This window comes from Apodemus sylvaticus, chromosome 22, assembly GCF_947179515.1.
Source record: "Apodemus sylvaticus chromosome 22, mApoSyl1.1, whole genome shotgun sequence".
Taxonomy (NCBI): Eukaryota; Metazoa; Chordata; class Mammalia; order Rodentia; family Muridae; genus Apodemus; species Apodemus sylvaticus.
Window position 1 is genome coordinate 37,286,487 of NC_067493.1, and position 24,985 is coordinate 37,311,471.

The following is a 24,985-nucleotide window of genomic DNA, read 5'->3' on the forward strand; positions in this document are numbered from 1 at the left end:
AGTAGTAAAAGGGAGGTGAGATTTACAGTGAGTTCAAGTTGCTTTTTTTCCTACTTGGAATGTTGCCCGCCTTATTAGGAGTTCTTTAGTGAAACAAAATGCACTGGGTAGCTTAGAGAAATTATGGCTCCTTTCCAGCTGCCTGGGGGGAAGAAAGGGGCTTAGGAGTCTGTAAGCCTTCTCCCCTGGTTGCAGTTAGGAAAGCCAGTTGACAGTGTAATAGGCTTTTGAAAGTGGGTGCAATGGTTTGTGTGTTCTGTTTGATGTTGCAAATACCGAGCCCCCAGGGAGATCTGCAAAGAGGATATTCTGTTCTTAGAGAAAAAAGATTAACCTGAAACGTGAACTGAAAAAACTCCCCCAGTTCTAAACAAGTTAGGTACAGCTAAGGAACACTCCTGTGCACTGCTGCAGAGACAGCATCTGGCTTACTGCCTGCTGTAGACAGGCAGCGGGCTGGGCAAATAATTTTTAATGATTTTGATTCATGAGAGGTGATTGCCAGTAAGTGTAAGAGGATTAGATTGCAGATTAGGGATATGTTTGCTCATATATGTTCATGTGCCCACGACTTTCTTTGCAGGCATGTGCAGAATCACATACACCATCTTATAATTATGTGCATTTTCTGGAACCTGCGTAAAGATTCCTTTATTCATGTTCAGGGTCATGTTACAGATCCTTTAGGTAAGAGCTGTTATTTTGGAGATACTGTGCCAGTTCACTTAGGAAACCAGAGCTGTTACACCTGACAATGTATATTCATTCAACAGACATTTTAAAGTATCCACTCTTTGCCCCCACACTATGGTAGAGGCGTTGCAGGATATCAGGCTTAAAAGAAAAAGAGATGGCCAACAGCAAGACCCAGCAAGAAAGAAAGAACTTGCCACCAAATGTGGTGATCTGCGTTTGATCTCCAGAATCCACAGGGTACAAGGAGAGATCCACTCCTTGCAAGTTGTTTTCTGACCTTCATATGTGCATTGTGAAGTGAATGCGCCCTTTCCCCCTGATCAGAAATAAATGCGATAAAAATAGTTTTTTTTTAAAAGAGAGACAAGAAAAAAGTCTTTGCCGTGCTGGAAGGAGAGGCAAAAACAAGTAAAACTAATTATCTGCCTACAAGTTTCATATTGTCCCGTGTTCGACAAGAACTTACAGTGTTCCTGTACATGCTCTAAACTCAATTTATAACTGTGCCATCCAAGAATCAAAATCTGTTTTCATTTCTATTCAAATTAGTGGCTTACAACTGTTTATGTTTACTTAAGAAACTGAGTGAAGCCCCTGATTAACTACAACAGCTATGCTCCAGCTATACATAGTCCTTTACCACAGTTTTCTCAGCATAGGAGGATTCCATCCCAGATCGTTCTGCCCTAGACCTGTTTCTAAACCTTGACACACCCACTCATAATTTTGTGAGAGCCTCCACTTCCCTGGAACTGCCACAGCTCTGACTTCAAGAGCCAGCTTGCTTCAGTGGAAACTAGGAGATATCTTTGTTTCTTAAATAGGCTCAAATAAGCAAAGTGCCCTTAAGGATTGGTTGTAAACTTCAAACAGAACCATTAATATAAGCACACTTAATAAAAGAGCACCAAGGTGTTTGTATTGGTTTTAATTATTATGTAAGGATTTGTATGGGATTTGGAGTGTGCTTTGGTTAGCTTTTTGCCATCTTATAACTAGCTACCTGATAGAACAACTTGAAGCTATGGTATAGTTCAGCTCATGCATTTAGGGGATTCATTCCATTATAATGAAGAATTGTAGCAGAGCTGCTTACATCACAGTGGACAGGAATGTAGAGAGAGGCATGTACTAGTAGTATCTGGACTTCCCTTTTATACCACTCTTTGTTCTCTTGGGTACCACAGGCCATGGGCTGGTTACCCCAACCTCTGGAAACAGTATCACAGAGATACCCAGAAGCATTACTGAATCTCCTAGGTGATTCAAAGTGCAGTCAGTGAAGATTATGTATCATAAGATATAACATTTACTGAATCTACCTGTGTTACATACCCTGTATACGAAGCAAAAGGAAGACACAGGCCTGGGTTCCACCAAAAAAAAAAAAAAAAAAAAAATGGAAATGATTTCTTTCATTCTAGGGTACTCTGAAAGATTATAATAGAGTGTTGGAATTAACTTTGAAATGAAGTTTTGCTAAATGTAGAATAATTGATGTTTTAGTGTCATTTCTCTTGTGATAAAATAGTTTACCAGAGCAGTTATAAGGAAGAAAAAGGATTGTTTTAACTCACAGCTCCAAGTTGTTATCCTCCCAGGTAGGAGGAACCTGAAGGGTCTAGTCACATTCACATCTACAGGTAAGAACAGAGTGACCTGAATGGAGAAATGCTTGCACCCCAGAACCCCACTTGCTTCCAACACTCTTGCATTGCCCAAACCTCAAACTCCTCTGTTGGTGTCACCCACAGTGGGCTGGGTCTTCCCACATCAGTTAATATAAGCAAGCTCATATATTAGGTTTTTATCAAAATAACAATTTCAAACCAGCTATGACATGTGGTACAGATATGTTTGCACTGTTTATGAGGTGAGTCTGGGCATCATTGGTGTCAATGCTGCCACACATCCTTTTTTTGATTCTAGTCTGTGTTACTGGCACATGTATCTCACACACGTACAGGGGAGAAAATTGAGTCCTGTGAATGTTTTCTGAAACCTGGCCAAGACCTTTATTTTTTACAGCCCTGAACAAAGTGATACAATTAAAATAGGATCAAATACAAGGCCATTAAAAAAAAAAAACACCAATCATTCAAACATTAAGAGCACACAAACATGCATACATTCAGTGTACCCATTCATATAAAGTAAGATGTCTTTTACAAAAAGTAAGTAACCAGTAGTTACATGTGACTATGGTGGGTGTTTTGAGTCTGTGAAGTTGTCTTTTTTGGAATAAATAGATGGGTAACTTAGATGAATGAGTGGAGAACTACCTACCTTCTGGTTGTGTGTCATGTCACATGTGAGTGAAGTATGATGTTATTACTTGGCTTTTTGAATTTTTTGATACAGGGTCCTGCTACGTAGGCCTGGCTGCAGGAACGTCACTGTATAGAGCAGGTTGGTCTCATTATTGTGGTGTTCTCCAGCTTCTTCCTTCTGAACTTGGGGGTTAAAGCTCGTGCCGCCTTTCTTTGACATTCAGCATCTTGCGTAAGGGTCTTAGATATGTTTTCCTTTTCTTTATGTGTAGTGGCTTCCCCTTAAGATCCTGCGTTCCTTACTTTGTGTTGCTGTGACCACAATTCCTGACAATAGCACCTTAAAGGAGGAAGGCTTCATTTTGGTGCATGGTAGCAAGTACTTCAGTCTGTTGCAAGGGAGGAGGCAGGACAGCAGGCCGGTGTGACAGTGGCCCTTCATGTTGTGGTGGACCAAGAATCAGAGAATGACTAGAACTCAGATCTGCCTGTAGCCATCAGAGTTCTTTTCCTAGTCAGATACTTGTGCCACTTGAATTCCCTGATTCAAGTTTCACCATCTTCCACAACATCACCATCTGATAGGGAATACGCATCCAAGCCGTGAGCACATATAGAGTACTTCATACACAAGCCACACAAAAAAATGGCTCACTGCATTTGTTAGGATTCTGTCTAAGCTCCACCCCATAATTACCTGGCAACAGGTATGCCCCTCCCCATAGTTGCCTGGCAACAGCCAGTTAGATCTGGTCCACTATAAAAGAGGCTACTTGCCCCTCCCCTCTCTCTCCTCTCCCTCCCTCCCTCCCTTCCTCCCTCCCTCCCTCCCCCCTCCTTTTCTCCCTCCCTTTTTCTCTCCCTCTCTCAAGGACTCTCCCTTGATGAATAGTCATTAACTGCCAATAGCTCACCAGTCAGGGGGTTGGGTCTCAGGAATATTCCTTTCATGTTTGAGTTTTAATTGGCTTAATCTTTTACAATAACTACCTCAGCTGTTTCATGTATGGGTTCCTCCTTTGTGCCTAGATTGTTCTGACCTTGGGGGGAAGGGTTGACCCATTTTACTATACCAGGGACCAATCTCCTCCTGAGGAGCAGACATCAGCTCAGTTCATAAGCCATTGGTTAGTCTGTAACAGTCATGCCAGTATTTCTGCAGTGAGAACCTTCCACCTGACATACTGGTATAGCACGGAGGGTCCAGTGCTTGCACCAGAATGACTATTTATATCCTACCACTAGCTAATGTGCAGTGCTGTAAAATGTTCCATTCTGCATTGGGTGTACAGAGCATACGAGGCTGCAGATTTCACAGTGTATTTTCTAATGGAAAGTCTGGCCAAGGAAGTCCTTTAAATAATGTGTAGAATCAGCATCCTGCCTTCAAAACATGTCACCTTGTTTATTAGCCAGGTTTGAGCTGAAAGTAAGCTCCTATTTAAAAAGAAAAAAAAAAAAACTGTCTTTGTAATGATTAGCAAGGGCCTAGTATAATTTAAGGTATTCTTTGGAGTTTATAAATATAGCCTCATAAAAAGCCAGAATATAAGGAAACTGTGACTTTAAGTCATTAGAAGCCCAATGGTTTGATAAAATAACAGGAAACAGACAATTTATTATGAGCAGTCTCAGTAGCTCTGGATTATCTATAAAACTTTTACGACCTTTCCCAAGTGGCAAGAAGCCATAAAACTTGCCTGAATGAGGGACTTGTTAATTTACTTGTTAAAGCAAATTAAAAATTTATAAGTGCTTTTAGGTAAATGAGATCTCCTCTCATTGCTGCCCTTGCGGGGCCCTGGAGTCCTAAGAGGGGAGAGCGGCTATGCTCAGACACCACCGCAGAACAATAAAAGCTATTAAATTGTACCAGTTTATTACAGCCAAGCACTGCAGCTGTTGCCATGGCTAGCTGGGAGGTACTGGCGGTTGACAGCCTGGGGTTGCACTAGGTTTTCTGTCTTATTCAAAACAAAAAAGAGAAATTAGGGGGAGAGAGGGAGGGAATAACTGGGGAGAAAAGGTTGTTTTCCCCTTTATTTTCCCACAGTTGGGAAATGTGTTCAGGTCATGTCTCTCTTTTCCCCCTTGACCTTATAAATCCACAGGTTGTAATCTGGTTGTTGTTGTTCTAGATTTTCTTTTAACTGGTTGTAGGTACTTGAACGTCCTTTCACAGTGCCTTTGAACCTGTGGTTTATGGATGAAGGCCAGGGCTTTGGCTGGTTTATAACTTCATTAACATTTATTGAAAAACAAACCTCTGTCTTAATCCCTCTCTGTTTTATTTTCCATTCCTCTTCCTCTTCCCTGTTACTCTCTCTCCCCGGATATAGCTTTAAAGTCCCAAGAAAGGACACTGTGAAGTTGGCTCAGTCAATAAAGCGTTATGCTTGAATTATAAGAGCAAGAGTCTGAGTCTGACCTTTGATAATACTTACTTTTAGTCCCTCCCAGTGCTTGGGACACCGGACAGTGGGACCTCCTAGAACAAGCTGTCCAGCCCTACCTGAGGGCTCCAGGACAGTGAGAGACCAAGTCTCAGGGGAAAAAAAAAGATAATTATGAGAAAGGTCACAGAAGCCGGCTTTACTGAAGAAGTAAGTCTTCTTAATTTACAGAGCAAGAGCAGCACAGACAGACAGACAGATGGAGCAACAGCAGATAGAGTGGTAGAAGGGAAGATCTCAGGCTCACTGGCCAGCCAGCTAAGCCTACTTGGTGAGCTTCAGGACCAGTGAGAGACAATTTCTTAACTCAGACGGTTGATGGCTCCTTAGGAACAACAGCTCGGGTTGACCTCTGGTTTCTGTGTGTATGCACATATACAAAGTTTACATCTAACTTGTTCATATTTATAGGTCAGAAAAACATATGTCTCAATTACTGATTCTTCTTAATGTAAAGATGGCAGTTGATCATGAGCATATTTAAATTTCCAGATAGATCTAGAAGGCAGATTTTATAAACGTTTTCTTCTGGTATTTTTTCCAGTCACTATGTAGAAGACATTGTTAGCTTTCTGGATACAAGTGATGTATACCACGGCCTAGTTAGGATTATCTTTCTGCCAACACCGCTGAAGATGACAGAAGAAAAATCTCAGTAGAGTAATTGCTTTCACCAGATTGATTCTTAGACAAGTCCATGGGTGATTATCTTGATTGTTAATTGATATAGGATGACCCACTTTGGCAGCACCATCCTTGGTTATGTGGTCCTGAACTGTATATGTAAACCACTTTATCCTATGGGACAGTGAGCCTGCCAACAGAAATCCTGCATAGTCCCTGCTGTGAATTCCTGCTGTGACTTACCTCACAGATATGGCGATGTATGTCATATAAGCCCCTTTTCTCCCTGTTAGGCTCCTTTTAGTTCACATTTTTTTTCACCAAAGAGATTGAAAAATAGAATAGAATATAATTGGTCCAACTCTCCATCACCCCCATTCACCTGTTGATTCCTTACGCATGCAACCACAATGCATATTTCACTGAAGTTATATTTTAAAAAGCACGTTGCTGCCATTAAAGGCATTACCAAAATTGATTACAGGAACACATATAGATATTGAAAATACATTCATATTTTGGACTGTGTTTTAGAGGTGTAGCAGTGCATTAGCCTTCAAACAGAGTTTGATAAAACTGTTCCACTAACCAGTTCTTCACCTAGTTGGTCTTCATTATTTCAGATGTATTGCTACACAGTGCCACAACGGACCTCATTCTATTGATTTTTTTAAATATATAATATTTGTGTTTCTGTGTATTTGTGTGTGTGTGTGTGTGTGTGTGTGCATGTTGTATGTGTGGGAGCACATGCCCACGACTGCACCTATGGAGGCCATAGGTTGACACTAGATGTCTTTCTCTTTCATGCTCTACCATATATGCAAAGTCTGTCTAAAGCTGGAATTTACCCACTAGACTAGGCTAGACTAAGCTGGGAGGATGAGATCCTGAAATCCTCTTGGCCCCGTCTCCCTAGTAGTAGTGTTATAGGCATGTACCACCTCTCTGGTTTTTTGTATGAATGACAAGGATCTGCTCTTGGATCCTCAATACAGAGCCATGTCCCCAGTTCATAACATCATATTGGCCTTAGTCATAATGCCATTGGTATTTGAAGTGTCTCACCATCACTGAGACACTCTACCAAAATAAGAGGTTCTAACTATTGCACACCTTATCAGTGAGTGTTAGTGGTATCTCCTAGCCTGGATCTTAAGTCCTTTATGGATGAAACTTGTCATTCAATTAACTCATAGCTCATACTACAAAGTCTGTGGGCTCAGAGAGCTTTGACGGTCATCCCATTCTTTTATTTAAGAGGTTCAAACTAAGTTGTATGTACAGAGAGAGTGGAGAGGTTTAAAGTTTTAAAATAGCAAGCAACAGCAAATGATCTGGGTCAGAGGTCAGCAGCTGAGGAGCTCCGGGAGGAGAATGCTGTAATAGGAAGATAATACAGTGTGAAGCCGGAGGACAGCTGGGATGGGGCTGTGGTAAGCCTTTCCGAGGAAGTAGCACTGCCTTAGATCTGTCTGCATTTAAAAGAGTTCATGTGGAATTTTAGTGTATATGTGCACTCGTTAGTAATATTGATATATGTTGTATAATGATTGCTTAATTGCTAATTTTCCTACGCTAATTGATGTTTTTCTATAAAACCAAATTCTTAAGCTCTTTACATTTATTGAATGCCATCTGGCTTATGAATTTTCATAAGAACTGCCAAAAAATAAATAAAATGTAAAAAAAAAGAAAATGGTGCAGTACCCCCAACCCCCACAAAACGGTAGAGGTTGTAGAGGTTGTGTCTCTAAAATGACTTTTTAAATGTGTCTTTGGGGACTCTTTTTAGAGACTGAGAATTACATACATGTCTGGCTTGGGATGCAGCTGAGCCAGTAGAAGGCTCACATAGCTTTCATGAAGCCCCAGATCCCCTTGAGTATCACAAAAAGGATGGCATGGTGGTGACTGCTGAGACAGGAACATGTGGGCTTTCAGTAATGCCTAAGTTATAAACTGTGTAAGAATCACAGGCATCACCGATTTTGAGTAAGCAATAAAATTGATTTTATTTGTTTTCATTTTTTCACAAATTTTTATTTTATACCACTTTATTTCTTCAGAATACTTAAATTAATAAAAGTTTATTCTTAACTGCTGGCCTTCTCAACGTGAGATTTCTCCACTACATAAATGTCTTTAAAAGAACTCAGTGACCATACATACTTTCCTAGTACTTAAGATTCTGAAGCAGGAGGATCATACTTGAGTTTAAGACCAGTTTGGTCCACATTGAGACCAAATGAGAACAATTTCTAATTGTTAAGTTATTCTTTGAAGAAAATTTAGACAATAATATTCAATTTACTTTCATATTACCATGATTAATATATTAAGATTTAACCTCATCAAATCAACGATTGAGAGACATTATTATAATATAGATAATCAAGATACATACTATAATTGCCAAATGTGGTGACTCCACCAACAAGGATGAGGCAGGAGTATCTTGCTTTGATGTCTAGGCAAGAGTACACAGCAAGATTCTTGTCTTTAAACACACAGACCCTAACATGCACACTATATGGGTGTGCAATTTTCTTTATTTCATTACAAATCTGCCAGAATGACTATATCTTACTTTGTAATTCTTTACCATAAACATCTGTTCAGTGAATAAAAATCCCTATGTAGTATTTACACTGAGAAACAATCCACTGCACCTAATTGTAGTGTATCTGTGTTGCTTGTCAATTATGATGTTACCTGTGTTGATAACACAATGTTTTGGAAATGACTCAGAGTCTAGGATAAGAACAACTCTCTACAAATACCACTTAACCCTAAGTTCTGCATGGGCAGTTGGGGAAGGAACCTGTAGTACCCTAGGCTCTAACTAAGGACAGAAAACCAGGTATGTGAACACAGATCATTTGCTGTTGCTTGCTATTTTAAAACTTTAAACCTTAAAGAATTTATGTCGAGATTTTACCAGAGAAACTATGGGGTTAAAGAACAGTGACTCAGCTGTTACAGACTGTGTTCCCAGTGCTGATGTCATATGGTTTACAACTGTAAGTAACTTGAGCTTAAGGGCATCTCACACCCTCTTCTGGCCCTGGAAGTCACTACAATCACACACACACACACACACACACACACACACACACACACACACACACACAGAGAGAGAGAGAGAGAGAGAGAGAATGAATCAAGTAAATAATAAGATAATGCAATTATTGAAAAATCATATTCCAGGACAGCCAACATTTGTGCACATTGGCACTAAAATGAAGCCAGCTTACTGGTAACTGGTCATCTTGTCTTAAACCTCAGGATGTGAGAATGTAGTATGCCCTGCTCTGTTTTTTTTTTTTTCCCTTGGCATATTTGGCTTCACACACATCCCGGTGGTAGAAGTTGACATCTACGCAATTGCTAGGCAATCCAAATCACAAATTAGTTGGGTTATTTGATGCGTGTATGTTTTCTGGTCACAGCTCAGTGAGGAGTTTGGTTGTACATTGACATTGATGCTGCATTCATTTTGTTTTATGTTTGGGTGGAGGCATTCTCCATTGGAACGTTGGTTCTGTTAACTTGCAAGTGTGTGTACATCAAAGCCACCATAAGAATAAATTTAAGCCTGATAGTGTACGCAGCTTCAGTACACATTGGCGAAATATCCTGCTGATTGCTGATTACAAACAGTTGTTAATTCTCTACTTCACTAAATTCAGAGTGGAGAAACTTTCCTTAATAAAGAACAGATTGAGGAGATCCAAGACCTCACTGTGTGGGAATTAATGGCAGATGCATACACTGGTAGTTAAAATGTTTCATTAGATGTTAATGTCTTGCTGTGTTTTTAATTGTTCAGGAATTAGCCTCTAGAATATTAAAACCATCTGTTTGTTATCATGATGAAACAGAATGCTTAAATAGTTATTAATTTGTGTTTCTTCTCTCTTTTTGAGGAATAATCTGTAAAACTTTGATCCGTTTGGAGTATTGGGAATTTGGGAATGGGGAAGTAAAGAATTTTAAAGCATACCCATGCTTTGAATAGCTGATATGTCTTATTTTATATGAACCCAGGGTGGGTGTTTTATATCCCCTCCTGCTCTCCTCTTTGTCTCTCCCCTCTGCCCTTTTCTTTCTCTACTCTTTGTAGAGAGCTTAAAATTTAGAAACGCAGTTGACTCTTCTTCCCATGATGCAATGAGAGAGCCCATTATGCTGGTCCCTGTTGACTTATGGTAAAGTGAAAGTCCACCCTCATGCATGCTGATAATTTTATATATAGTATCTGATGCTATGGCTCTGTTGGTAAAGCCCTTGACTAGCATTTATGAGACCCTGGTTTTATCTTCAGCACAGTATAAACCTTGGCTATAGTGTTGCATGCTTGACATCCTAGCACTGGGAAGGTAGAGGCAGGCAGGTGGATCTGAAGTTTCATGACTTAGGAATTTTATTTTCATTTTATGTGTGTGGTGTGGCATGTATGCAAAAACACTATATGCATGCAGTGCCTATGGAGGCCAGAAGAGGGCAGAATATCACCTGTCTATGGATGCAAGCTGCAATTTGGGTGTTGGGAATTGAGCCTGGGTCTGCTGAACCATTTTTCCAGCCTAGAGGTTAGACATAGAGAGTCATGCAAGACAGGAAACTGAGGTTGTTTTCTTTTTGTTTTGTTTGTTTGGTTTTGTTTGGTTTGATTTGGGTTTTTTGGGTTTGTTTGTTTGTTGATTTTTGGGGAGTTTAAAGTTTAAAGATAGTTATTGTTTCCTATAGTATTGTAGAAGCTAAAGATGCTGGGTGGTGCGGATTCAGCTTATATTCTGCAGTTTTCTTGACAAAGACACTTTTTGTGTGTGTGTCCACGTTTTAATGTATATAGGTTGTGGTGTGAAGACACAATGCACAACAGTTCAACTTTGTTTTATTAGGTAGATATCTTTGATTTGCATGAAGCCTTTGTGATATTTTGGGTAACCCTGAGAATATGTGCTGCCCACATTGCTTCAAGAACAGAAAACAGGCTCGTTGGTTACCAGCCTTGTCCTCTGTGTTAAGAACCAAATGTCAGTTCATTCTGCCTATCAGAGTTAGCTTTGTCACATTGATGTTGCATGTCAACATTCTCACTGCACCCCACTTCCTGTCACCCATCTCTGCATATTTCACCTAGTTTGAAACTAGGATGTACTTTTTAAACGGGGTCTTCTGAAACAGTAAGAAATCAGAGCTGCGTGGCACTGTACTTGGATATAGCACCCTGAGCCTATGGTGCTGGCCCTTCAGATTGCAGACTAGGAAGACAGATAGTAGGGTTTGAGGACCATCCTGGCTCACTGTTGCCAAGACTCCTTCTAACTGTAGTTACCTCAGTTAGTGACATGTTCTTGAGAACCCAAGCCATCCTTCAGGACTATGTATACGAGAAGTCATGTAACCTGTATCTGCAATATGACAAGAAAACCCATCCTCTGTCTCCATCTGGCTTTAATTTGTGCTTCTATAACCAACCAGATTACTTGTGTAAATACTGCTACCCACACCAAACAGTATTTGATCATACCTTTTTACTTTGAGGAGACATTGTTTGATGTAGCCCAAGATGGCTGTTCCTCAGAAAACTGGGCCTGACACTTCTGGAGGACCCTGCTATACCATTCCTGGGCATATAACCAGAGGATTCCCTGGTATGCAATAAGGACACACGCTCCACTATGTTCATAGCAGCCTTATTTATAATAGCCAGAGGCTGGAAAGAACCCAGATGTCCCTCAATGGAGGAATGGATACAGAAAATGTGGTATATTTACACAATGGAATACTACTCAGCAATTAAAAACAATGAATTCATGAAATTCTTAGGCAAATGTTTGGAACCGGAAGATATCATCCTAAGTGAGGTAACCCAATCACAAAAGAATACACATTGAATGCAGTCACTGATAAGTGGATATTAGCCCAGAAGCTCTGAATACCCAAGACACAACTCACATATCAAATCATTCCCAAAAGAAGGAAGAGGGCCCTGGTCCTGAAAAGGCTTGATGCAGCATTGTAGGGGATTACCAGGACAGAGAAGTGGGAGGGGGTTGATAGGAGAATGGGTAGAGCGAAGAGGGCTTTTGAGACATATGGGGAGGGGGGACCAGTAAAGGGAAAATCATATGGAATGTAAACAAAGAATATAGAAAAAAAATGGCCTTGCATTCGCTATGTAGACAAAGATGCTCTGCAAGTTGTGATCCTTCTGCCACTGTGCAGCAAATGTTAGGGGTCAAGACTGTGCCACCATGCCTAGTTTGATATATGCAGTACTGGAGTTGGAACACAGGGATACCTATATGTCGGGCAAGACTCTAATCACCAAGGCACATTCTCAGCCCTGTAAACAGAGTTTTTTTTTCTGTATTCTTATTTCATAGTGTAGAGTATTGTATCACATATGTGCCTTGTAGTACAAGTTTTTGCAAGTTTCTACCATTCTAAGACATGCTTGTAGAAAATTTATTTCAAACTAAGAAAGAAAACCTGTTAGTAAAATAGATAGGGATCTTAAATGCTTCACACCATCTAAATTATTGAAGTGGCAATCTTGTCAGTAAGCACATATAATACTTAGAGAGCCATTAACTTCTGTTAGTGGTTTTTGACCTTTTTCAGAACAAGTACTTTTAAAAACCTAAAATGCCAGAATGATGATTTCCTTTAAACTCACAGTAATTACATACTACTTTCCCCTTTATTTTTACTACACCTGACTCTTGGAAATAACTTAAATTACACATGATCGCTGTTTTATGGCACAAAATCCATGCCTGTACGTTCTGAAGGATGGCACATCCGTGGACTGAGTTAAGGAGTGCACATCACTCTTCGGTTTACCTGCCAATCAACTTATTGACGCATCTCAGAAAAACAGCCTTTCATGAACTGTAGTCCCCAGCCCAGACATCAACCAGGCATTGGGGCCCGCTCTCCAGGCCATCCCTGCATGAATAGAGTGTATACAGCAATGAAGGCATATGGCTGAGACCAATGAGGCCAAATAAGGAGACTGGGCGATGCAGGTTGACTTTGAAAGTATGCTGTCTGTTGACACATCCTCAGCTAGGGGACAGAACTGCAGGACAGAAGGGTTACCAGGCCATGGTTAGCTGCTTTGCTTCATCCTTCAGGACAGGGATGGAAGTCAGTGCCTTTGGTTCGTGAAGCCCAGGGTTTCATCCATAGCATCTGATAAACTGGGTGTGGTGGTGCATTCCTTTATTATCCGCATTCAGTAGGTAAAGGTAGGAGAATAAGAAGCAAGTTGACACCAGCCTGGCCTAGATGAGACGTGTCTCAAATCATAGGACAAAAGAAAGAAAGAAAGAAAGAAAGAAAGAAAGAGAGAGAGAGAGAGAGAGAGAGAGAGAGAGAGAGGGAGGGAGGGAGGGAGGGAGGGAGGGAGGGAGGGAGGGAGGGAGGAAGGAAGGAAGGAAGGAAAAAAATAAACGGGGAACAGAATTCTAAACTAAAAGCTGGTCATTAGTGTCCTTAGGAATATTCACTGAAATAGAGTAGGAGGAGAGGACAGATTCTATTCATTCTATTTATCCTTAGATTAGCTTGATTACTCCTTTAACAGATTAGGCAGAGTGGTAGAGCCCTTGGTTCTGAGCTCTAGAGGAACTTGACAGAAGCAATCTTAAGACAACGAAGGGACCATGACTTCATTGATGTAGGACAAACAGGGAGAGAAAGGTGATGTATACTATTTCCTTTGAGGTAAGAGAGGGGGAGAGGGAGAGAAGGAAGAACAGGAATAGGAGGAAGAGGAAGGAAAGATAAGAAGGAAGGATGGAAAAGAAATAAGACAAGATAGACAAGTTCATAGCTAGGCTTCTTTTGTTTCATTGTCTTATCCCCTGTGGTGGGAAGAATAACAACAGGCTGTCTGTATGCTAAAGAGAAGGATTGTATTCACCCAACAACAAATGGTTCAGTCTGTGTCTCAAGGAGCTCTGAAGGCTGACAGTTCAAGTTTGAGGCTGAAGATGCATCTTAGTGAATAATAGATTGACTAACCTGTGCAAAAGCCTAAAATACACCCCATCCCCTGAAATCTAAAAATTAAAAACAAAAGTAAACGGGGGAAATGCCAGTATGGGGCCATTTGGCTATCTGGTGGGCCTCTGTGCTCAACTTGGAGGTGACAGCCTTTTGCCTGTGTCTTCATGCGGCCTTCTGTTCCATGTTTGGAGATCCTGTGTCTGTCTTGATACTGCTTTAATGTTATCAACACTGGTTAGAATAGAATACTATGTTCTTGTTTTAGTCCATTTTCTTTCACCCTAAAAAGAATTATATAAATTTGAGCAATAATCAGCAATGGGTGTTTACTAGGCTTATGGTTCTATGGGGTGGGAGGTGCCAAAGCAGGGTAAGAGCTTCTGGCCAGAACTTTAGGGTCGAGTCTTAACGTGTGGAAGTAGAATGAGTGGAAAATGGGTAGAGAAGAAAGGGTTAGATGAGTTGAACTTATAGCACCCCCAATCCCCACTAACTGCATCTGTCATGATATGGGTGACATAATTTCATCTCTGAAGATCCCTTGTTTCCCAGCCACATCTATTAGTTAGGTTCCCATTGCTGTGCTAATATACCATGACAAAAAGGTTCATTTTTGATTATAGCTTTAGAGAAAGAAAAACTCCATGATGATGGAGAATTCATGGCTACAGGAGCAGGAGGGAAAGAGATCAGAGGAAGCAGGGAAAAATAAAAGGAAGTGGAGAGAGGCTGTAACCCCCTCAAAGGCATACTCCAGTGAGCTGCTTCCTCCTGTGTGGCTCTACCTGCTAATGGGCCTATTCCCTCCTCAAATAGTACAGTCAGGCAGTCACCAAGTGTTCAAGTAGAGATTGTGCATGACAGTTGTCATTCAAACCATATCACCTTTCACAAGTATTGACTGGGTGATTAAATTCCCAACAAGTGAACTTTGGAGAACACACTGATACCCTGTAGTACTGGAGGACTTCTTTAGATTTTATCATTCTAATTAGTACAGCCTTTCTCTGAAGTACCAAGGTTTGCATCTTCAATTTATGTTTTTTTGGGGAAATACAAGTCTATAACAGTATTCTAGGAATATTCTAGAAGCTGCATTTTGACATCTACGTACTTAAATGTCTTCAATATTTAAAAAAATAATTGATCACAGAACTTGCAACATGAATTGCATTCTATCTCCACAGAGATAATACAGCTTTCAGTCCAATAGTCCTTCATGATGATGAGTTGACTACAATGTAACTTAAAAAGATAGCTGTGGAGAGGGGAGAAGCCCTCACTGTAATGAGATTTTTATTTCTGATCTGATTTGAAATGAACTCAGTCCAAAACTATGGCAAGCTGGAAAGAAACTTGATGTCAACGTTCATATCATAAAATTTTTGATAGCTGTCAACCCAAGTATTTTATATCATAACAAATTCTATATACTCTTGATTTTTCAATTAAAAGTGACATGGGGCTGGAGAGATGCCTCAGGGGTTAAGAGTGTTTGCTACTCTTCCAGAGGATGGAATTTGAGTGCCAAACACCCATATTACGTGGTTTGTGGATCCAACTCTGGAAGATCTGATGGATACCCAGATGTGGAGACACACAAGCAGACATACCCACATATATATAATAGTAAAATAAACCCTTAGAACAGGGATAGATGATGAGTTAGTGTTTCTATACACTTGATGATCATAGATTTTGGTACACATCTTTAATCCTAGCTCTTGTGATATTTAGGCAGGAGGATCAGGAGTTCAGGGTGTTCCTTGGTTGCATAGTGAGTTTAAGACCCTGACTCACAATACACACACATACACACACACACAAACACAAACATACACACACTCACATGCACAAGCTCAGTATTAAAGTCTGAAGATGATAGTGAACGATCATGTGCAACCTCCACAGTTAGGTTCTAGATACTATTATTTCATGTATGTAATATATACATGAGATATGTGTGTGTGTGTGTGTGTGTGTGTGTGTGTGTCACTCCCTTAATATTGCAGCTTAGCCATTCTTAGTCATCATCTGGTTTTTTATTCTTTGTTCTGATCAAGGATGAAGTGAGCTTGCTCCATAGCAACTGACTGAGGTGTCTCCCCTGTCTTTTCAGCTAATTTCTTCCCTACTTGGTTTATTTGGAGTCCAGTTGTGTGAAGGAAAGTGTCTTATTAGAACTTCAGAGACCTGGTGAGGTTGCAGTGTGGCAAGTCCAAACCCAAACTATCTTGGGTCATCTGTAACCTCCTTAAAGGCCATCTGCTGTTCTTCATTGCATCTGTGTCCTCTCTGACATATTTGTGAGCATTAGGTAAATCCTTTGGAGTGTATAAACATGGCTCTAGTTTCTATCAATCTGGACTAAGAATTCAGTCAGATGGCATTTGAGGCCTGTAGTTGAGAGAACTTCTTTGCTCTAATCCATCTACATGAAGTTCCTACCCATGTATTTGAAAAGTGTTTTGAGTTATGACCTTTTTGTTCTGTTACAATAAAGTCTTCATCAAACTGTCACCATGTCAGAACATGGAATTTGTGGGGACTTAAATCTGCCTTCACCGTCTGTGGTCACTCATATTTGGCTCTAGAATGAATTATGCCTCATCCTCTTTGAGGCGAGAGCTGCCTCTGCTTCATACTTGCTATGGAAGTTGTGTGCTTTCTGTCCTATGCCTCTGTGATCCCTGTGTGAGATGGAACTACTGCCTTCCCTGCGTGTAAGATGAAATAATCAGTCAGAGAGCTCTGATTGCCTGAGTCCGACTTGTTTGTGTTTGTAACTGTACAGTGAGATTGATCTTGGCTTGTTTCCCTCTCCTTGTTTTTTTACTAGAAGTCCATCGAACTCTTTCAAATGTTTGATCATGCATGTGTTGGAAAAGTAGAAGCAGCTCTGTAATTCTCAGTTTCTGAGAGAATAGCAGAGCCAAAGTCATTGACCTTAAATGGTTATAGGCACATTATTGTAGAATATTTTTAATCCCAATCCTGGTTTTGTACCCTGCCTTTGATTATTGAGTTCCCAGGTAAAAGATACACATGGACTTTATAGTAAGTCTTTATTAGAACCAATGCTGGGCATATATCTACCCTCGATGCTATTAAAATCTATTTCCTATCATTAACCCCGAGTTATTACTTACTGTGTCCCATCTGGGCTGCTCTTACCTCCAGTTAACCCGCCCTCATGGCCATGCTTTCTTGACTCCTAACCTATGATGTCTTTCTCCTCTCTCCACCTCCTTTTTTTCTCCTTGTTCTCCTCCAACCCCAAGCCCTGGAACCCCAAATCCCATCTATGTCTTTTCTGCCAAGGTATTGGCTATTAGCATCTTTTGTTACCAATCAGGGATTATTCAGGAGTCAGGGTCACCTGGGTCTACCTATGGTTTCTGGGAGTAACCAATATTTGGCATAGTAAAATCTCAACACACATCTTCCTCAACAACACATCTTCAAAACTGTCCAGTTTCCTTCTCTATGTTCCTTCCCCCTCTCCTTTTCTTACTCAACCCAGAACCTGCTGATTTGTCAAGACTGACTAGCTCACAGATCCTAGTGATCCTCCTGCCTCTGTTCCCCCGGCCCTGTAATCAGAAGAGCATGTCCCCATGCCTAGATCTCTGTGGATCCCAAACTTAGGTCCTCATGTATGCATGGCAAGAGCTTTGCCAACTGAGCCATCACACCAGCCCCCTCTCATTCTCCTTTTCATTCATTCCATAAATGAAATAGGTGTTAACCTGTATTCATGGTGCAGCGTCCTACCTCAATCCACCTAGTCTAGAGACTCCCTCTCAGGCAGCCCCAGAAGTTTGTTTCCTTGGTAGTTCTAAATCCCATCAAGTTGACAATCAGGATTAACCATCCCTTCCATTAATAACAGTTGACACTCTCCTGAGATCACAGTTCCAGCACACAGAGAACATATTTTCCACAGTGAAATCTAATGAAAAGAAAGCTTGGCGCCTTACGTTTTATAAAAGATAACCTCCGGTGATGGAATTACCACCACCCATGCCAGATACCCACTTTGTCATTTTGTTTACTTTGCTCTAATTCAGTTTCCTCCAGTGAAATTAAAGAATGTGTTACAGAAATCTTCATGTAAACAGAATCATATGAATGTAAACCTTGCTACTCAGATCTTTCACTGCCTGTGGTACAGGAAAAGCGTTCTTACACCGGCCACCGTGGGTGTTGGGACAAATCAATGCTAGAGGATTGATTTTTCTCAGGTCTTTAAATGTTTAAGCTTGCACCTGGCCTTTGTGATGTCCCCTGCTTGTAGGTAATAGCTGGGAATTCCAGGCGAAGGATTACAATTCTCAGCTACTTATGCTACCCCCAAATGATCCATTGGTTGCGGCTGAAAATACCAGCTTGAAAATATATTCGTGGGATTAGGAATGAGCACGTCTTCACTGAAATCTTGTGGTTTAGCTTTAGCGCTTAGGGTAGTCAGTCCGTGTCTTTGAAATATTGAGCTGGCTGACAGCTTAAAATCCTAAGTTTCCTTTAAACTTGAGCCGGGCTTTGGAGGAAAAAAGGGGTAGCACAGGAAGGGTGGATTTTATGTACGCTTCTCAAAACAGAATTCACTTAAGTGTGTTTGCCGTCAGGGCCTTGGGAATGCAAGCAAGCTGATTCCTGGCCTTCTTCCTTAGGTTCTGCCCTCAGCCCAGATCAACATTTAGTCAGATAATTGACATCGGAGCCTTTGAAGTCTGTTGTGGGCCTTGTTATAAAATCATTCCCCTTTCATGAAGAAACATGGATGCGTATTAGAAATATCCCTTGATTTCAATTTCAATTTTAAATTACACTTCCTTATTTGTGAGTACGTGTGTGTGTGTGTGTGTGTGTGTGTGTGTGCGCGCGCGCGCGCGCGCACAACTGTGTACAGTTGGCAGGAATAGGTTCTGTCTTTCTACCGTGTGGGTTCTGGGAGTTGGTCAGCCATCAGTGCAGACTAAAATACAAAGGGAATGTTAAGACACTGCAGAATTGTGACTTGCGGGTTTTCTGTGCACCTCTAACTAGGCATTTAATATTAAACCAGTTAGCAATCAGCAATAGAATCATGGGTTTGGATCCTAGGTAAGTTCATTGTTTCCTGTTTCTCATCCCTGATTGGAAATGGTTCTGCCTGTCCATATGAGGATTTAGTTCAATAATACATCTTGTCTTGTTTATGAGACAGGGCCTCACGTATGCCAGGCTGCCCTTGAACTCACTATGTAGCAAGGATGACCTTGCATAGCCCTGCCTCTGCTTCCCAGCACTGTGATTACAGGTATGTGTGTTACCATGCAGGGTTTCTGAAGTGCAAAGGATCAAATCCAGAGTTTTGCAAAATTATTCCATGATTGAACTATATTGACAGTCAGTGATAAGTTGCTGCTTATGAATCAGAGAATAAGTTCTTGGTGTAGGTTTGACTGTTGTAACGGCACTGCTTTCTTGCACTTGAAAATTATAGTGGGTGAGAGGAGTCAGCTGATAAAGGCAGTTTACTCCAAGCCTGAAGACCTGGGTTTCATTCCTGGGAGCCACATGTTGATGGAGAGAACTGACTCCCACAAGTTATTCTCTGGCCTCTGAGGCATGTGTACCTCTCCCTAATGTGCACATACAGAAATAAATAAACATAATAAGTTTTTAATGTATTATAATTAATAGGGCTGGAAATAAAACTCTTTGATAACATCTCACATTCAATGGTGTAATATTATTGTTCACCCAACCCCCAAGTCTTTGCTTTACAAAGAGGAAGAAAGCAGACATTTGAGAAGACACTATTGTGACCTATATAACACAACGATAAGAAAAGGCTCACTCTGCTTCCCATCTGCCCCAGGTTAGTCAATTTCATAGTAATGTAGGAGAAAACTCAGACCTTAAAGGGTTCAGAGGGATAGAAAGTAAAATCAGCACTATTTTTGTAAGCTCTATTACAGAAGATTTCATGGAAATGGGGGACTTTAGATTAAAGTAATTAAAAAACAGCTTTATTGAGAGGTGGAAAGAAAGAATGCTCAGTTCTGGAGTTGGGTGATACAGCCTCTGTGGATGAGATGAACCCAAGCGAGGTCTGAAGGCTGGGTCATCCATTATGCCACAAGACTAGGAATATGGATGACTTGATAGCAAGTATGCACAAAAGCCCTGTGCTCAATCCCTAGCACTGCATAACCCGGGTGTGATAATTCTTGATGCTTATAACTCAAGTAGTCAGTAGATGGACAATGGAAGGTCAGAAGTTGATAGTCATGCTCAGATACATGATGAGTTCCAGGTCATTCAGCCACATGAAACCCTGTGTCAAAGACAAAATCAATCAATCAATCATTCAATCTATCAAAAGATGTTAAAGAAGGGGAGTAGAGATGGAAGGATCAGAAGTTTAAATCACCCTGGGTTACATAGTAAATTTCACTTATTCTGGGCTACCTGATACCTTGTGTAAGAAAAACAGAGAAACAAGCATGGGTCTGAAGAGGTTGTTAAGAATCTGTGCTGTTCTAGTAGAAGACCCGGGTTTGGTTCTCAGCACTCACATTGGGGAGGTCACAGCAACTCCATCTGCAGGGTATCCAGTGCCTTTTCTGGTCTCCATACACCTCCATAGTATACATACATACCCACACATACACTTATACACATACACACTCATACACACACACAAACACTTACACATGCACACACACATGCATACAACATAGACATATCCATACATACACATGCATACCACACAAACATGCATACCACACAAACGTGCATACCCATATACATTCACACACTTATACATACATACATACACACATAAACACACGTGCATACACACACACACACAGAGGACAACTTTTTATAATAAGTTTCAACTTAATAGAATGTTAGATTGGCATTGCCTGGGGCTCAAAGCGCACGATCCAAGGAATGTATGTGTGAACATCCCTCTGACTCTCTCCTGTTTTGCTTTTCTCTGTTACCTTCAGCTCAAGCCAGGACAGAACAGCTGCAGGGACAGTGACAGCGAAAGCGCTAGCGGAGAATCCAAAGGTTTCCAGCGGAGCAGCTCTCGGGAGAGGCTCAGCGATGTAAGTTTAAAATGCATTGGACAGCTCCTGGACCACATCTGCAGCCCTTGTGGTGCAAGGCTCGTACCTTCCCCACAGATGGCTCACTGCGGTAGCCATGTTAAACATGCTTTCTTGGTGTATGTGTTTGTGTGCCTTTCTGTCTTCCCAACATGTAGGTTGATCTTAAATGTATTTTAACAAATTATGGGGTTTCAGTGATGGAGAAGTGGGTAAACTTGTAAAGCTGGAAACCAGAGTTCAGATTCCCAAGGACCCAAGTAAATGCCAGGTGGGCATAGGATCCTACCTGTAACCTTAGGGCATTATGGGGTTATAGATAATGAATCCTTGCAACAAAGTGACTCAGTCAAGTAGCCACAACAGGCAACTCAGAGCTTAGTTGAGAAACTTTGCCTCAGCGAATGGAGATTTGGAGTGGGAAAGATGACTCAGTGAATCACTGACTGATTTTCCAGAGGACCTATGTCTGACTCGTAGCACCCACAGGACAGGTCAAACATCATCGAAACTACTGTTGGAGAGCACTTTGCTTCCATGGGCTATATATGCAGGTGAAAGACCCATACATACAAGAGAAAAATCACTGAATAGGCAAGCGATTGAGGAAGACCACTAGTGTCAACGCTGGCTTCAATATCTACACTCACATGTCCTCATATGTCCTCCCACAGCTGAGAACGTACACAGGTGTGTGCAGTCGTGTAACGACACTATACAAACTATAGCAGTATGGAGAAAAGTATAATGGAGCTGGGACTATCTTTTCCCTAAGGAACAGGAGATGGGCCAGTGAAATGGCTCAGTAGTAAGAGCACTTGCTGTTACAAAATGAGTTTGCTTCCCAGAACCAACAGGGTAGAAGAACCAACTCTTGAAATTCAAGCACTACTATGTCTGTCTTCTACCTATGCATATTTTGTCCAGCTCACTCACCCAGACTAAATAAATATACCAAATAAATAAAAACCAAAGAACTGGTAATAACTTTTATCAGAATAGCAGTCAGGCAGTGCTGTACCTACAAGATCACATCATGATGCCATGCTAGGGCCCTTAGTAATTTACATCTTGGAATCCTTAGTAATTTACATCTTGGAATCCTTAGTAATTTACATCTTGGAATCTGGTAACAATCCAACTCTGTTGGTTTTCTTCTTTTAAGATGGGATGTCTGTCCAGGCAGGTACTTGGCAAGAGAGGGAATTATTAATAAATTTCCTAGCAGATTTCTAATTTGAAAACCTGATTTAAAAAAAAAAAAGTCACCAAGGTCTGTCTTCCTCTAGACCTGCCCTCTATATACCTGCAGACCAGATTTCTCCCAGCAACCCCCAATAGTCCCATGTTACCAAGGAAACTAAGGTTCTCTTTTTGGGGTCATCATTTTTTTAATAAAAGAAGTTAGCCAGGAATCAAAAGACATCTTACAGACAGTTTTATTAGCTTTTAAGAGGAAAAACAACACAGGAGACAAGATGTAAATTTATATAGCTGCTATAACCAGACTTAGGGGTGAAGGCCTGAACCCTAACAAGCCAGGTTCACTCACCTATCCTCAGTGAAGCCAATTAAAAAGAGGCAAATTAATAATGAAAATAGTAATAAGATGTATTCCTTGCAGCCACATTGAGAAGAAGGGTAAAGGGATCCGGTAATACCTCCAAGTCCTTGAAGATATGGTGTAGGTAGAAGGAAAGGAATATGGATAATAAGCAGTCTAGCCTGGTGTAGTCTCCTCTGTGCTCTTGGTCTCCCCTGAAAGGTCACTTGTCAATCTCTCCTCAAGCAAGCAAGTTCCTCCTCTAGCTGCCCTGCAGTCTGTGTAGGCTTTTATAGCCCCAGAAGTGAAATTTTAGTCCTTTGGGGTCATTCCTTCAATAGTCTGATGGCCAAAGAGGGGAACACAAGTGTCTCATTAGGATATATTGATTCCTGCCAGATGGGCCTTTATGCAGCCAGGAGGAGGGAAGGGGTAGGGAAGACAAAAGTTATGCGGTTTGTAAGCAGCCACTTGGATAAAGGAGAGAGAGGCTTCAGAGAAAGTAAAAAAGCCCAGGACCCCAGGGAAAGTGCACGTAGCCTTTGGCCAGTACCCAAAAGAGGAATGTCGAAAAGTAAAATTAAAAAAAAAAAAAAAAAGATCCTTTTTGAGTTTTGAGTCCTTACTGAGAAAACTAGTCAGGCAGAAGAACTACCAAGAGGAGGCTTCTGGGAAGGGGGAGTAGATATAATAGCCCTTGCCATTTCCTTCTGGGTAGCTTAGATTCCCAGGGCTAGAGAAGGAACAAAGCCCAGATACCTTTCCCTATGCTGATTTACAGTCTCAGGAATGACAAAGCTGATGTTTACATTTCAAAGGAAGTGGGTATAGCTCCCAAACCTTCTGTAGTTTGAGGCTAATATAGTAACCGTGCTTCTCCCCCCACCCCACCCCACCCCCAACCCCGAAATCCTTCTACCCTGCTTTGTACCCTTCTGGTCCCCCAGGATCTGTTTTATTGATTGTTCTTTGGTTCTTTGTCCTGTTAGCACCATTCCTGTTACTGAGGGACCCATCTTTGCCCCTGTGCTCAAGGTGTCTGGAAAAACTAGGTTCACAGTGTTTCCATTCTCATGCATTACAAAGCTGCACTGGAAAGCTGTGATGAATGTTAACTGTATAAACAGCCCTTTACCAAGTTGAGGTCTCCTCTCCTCATCCACACTAAGGCAGCAGTCATTGTCATGAACAAGGCTAGGTGTGTTGTAGAGAAAATACTACTGATTTTTGTTAAAGGAAAACAAGAAATTATACTTTGAGCTTTAAATGTTATAAGCAGGGACTAATCATATATATGTATATGTATGTATGTATATATATGTATGCATATGTATGTATATATATACACACAGAGAGAGAATAATTTTTATTACATTCTATGTGTCAAAGTACTCATGCATATATCAGGTTGCATATGATATGGCCTGTGTGTGTGTAGAGGCAGAAGGACAACTTGGTAGAATTGGTTCTGTCCTTTCACCATATGGGTCTCAGGAATAGTATGGAGGTCCTCAGGTGTGGCAGCAAGCACCTAAGCCGGCTCAGCAACTCATATATATTTGTGGTGTGGTGTGTGTGTTTGTGTTTGTACATGTGTGTGTATGTATGTATGTATGTATATATGTTTGTATATTATTTTAGGTACATATATGTTATGATTCTACACTTCATAGTGTTTTTACTTAGAAATATTCACTAAAACAAAGACTGCAGATAAGTGCATCATACCAAATGACAATGTATTACTTAGACCATTCCATATAATATCGTGTTATCCTGACTCATTCCATTTGATAGTATATTACATCACATCATTCCATTTAATGATACTGCATTACCCTTTTACTTTTCATAAAATAATACTTTATTATTCTGGCTGGCTTGGTCAATGTTCTGTTGCTGTTGAAAGACATAATAACCAAGGCAACACGTATAAAAGAAGCCTTCAAGTAAGGTCTTGCTTATGGATTTAGAGGCATGGTTATCATGGGGCCAGGCAGGCATGCTGTTACAGAAGGAACTGAGAGCTATGTGCTGACCCACAATCAGAGAGACAGAGTAGACAGAGTGGCACAGAGGCACCGAGCATGCTCTAGCCCATTGACACCTCAACCCGCCCTTGGTGACACACTTCCTCCAAGAAGGCCACGCCTCCCCATCCTTCTAATCCTTGCAAAGAGTTCTACTTCTTAATGACCAAGCAGATTGCTCTGATCCATATGGTGATTATTATGTAGTGTTCTGATCAATTTTGTATCATAATAC

The 24,985-nt window shown here is 40.9% G+C and overlaps 1 protein-coding gene across 2 annotated transcripts in view; it reads left to right on the top strand.

The window, feature by feature from the left end:
• Auts2 (activator of transcription and developmental regulator AUTS2) overlaps nt 1–24,985 on the top strand; it is a 1,104,996-nt gene that overhangs the window by 461,286 nt on the left and 618,725 nt on the right. For both annotated transcript variants that reach the window (XM_052168633.1, XM_052168634.1), the window contains exon 3: nt 21,076–21,177. In XM_052168633.1, coding sequence (XP_052024593.1) covers nt 21,076–21,177 — 102 coding nt within the window. The remainder of the gene's footprint in view (nt 1–21,075; nt 21,178–24,985) is intronic.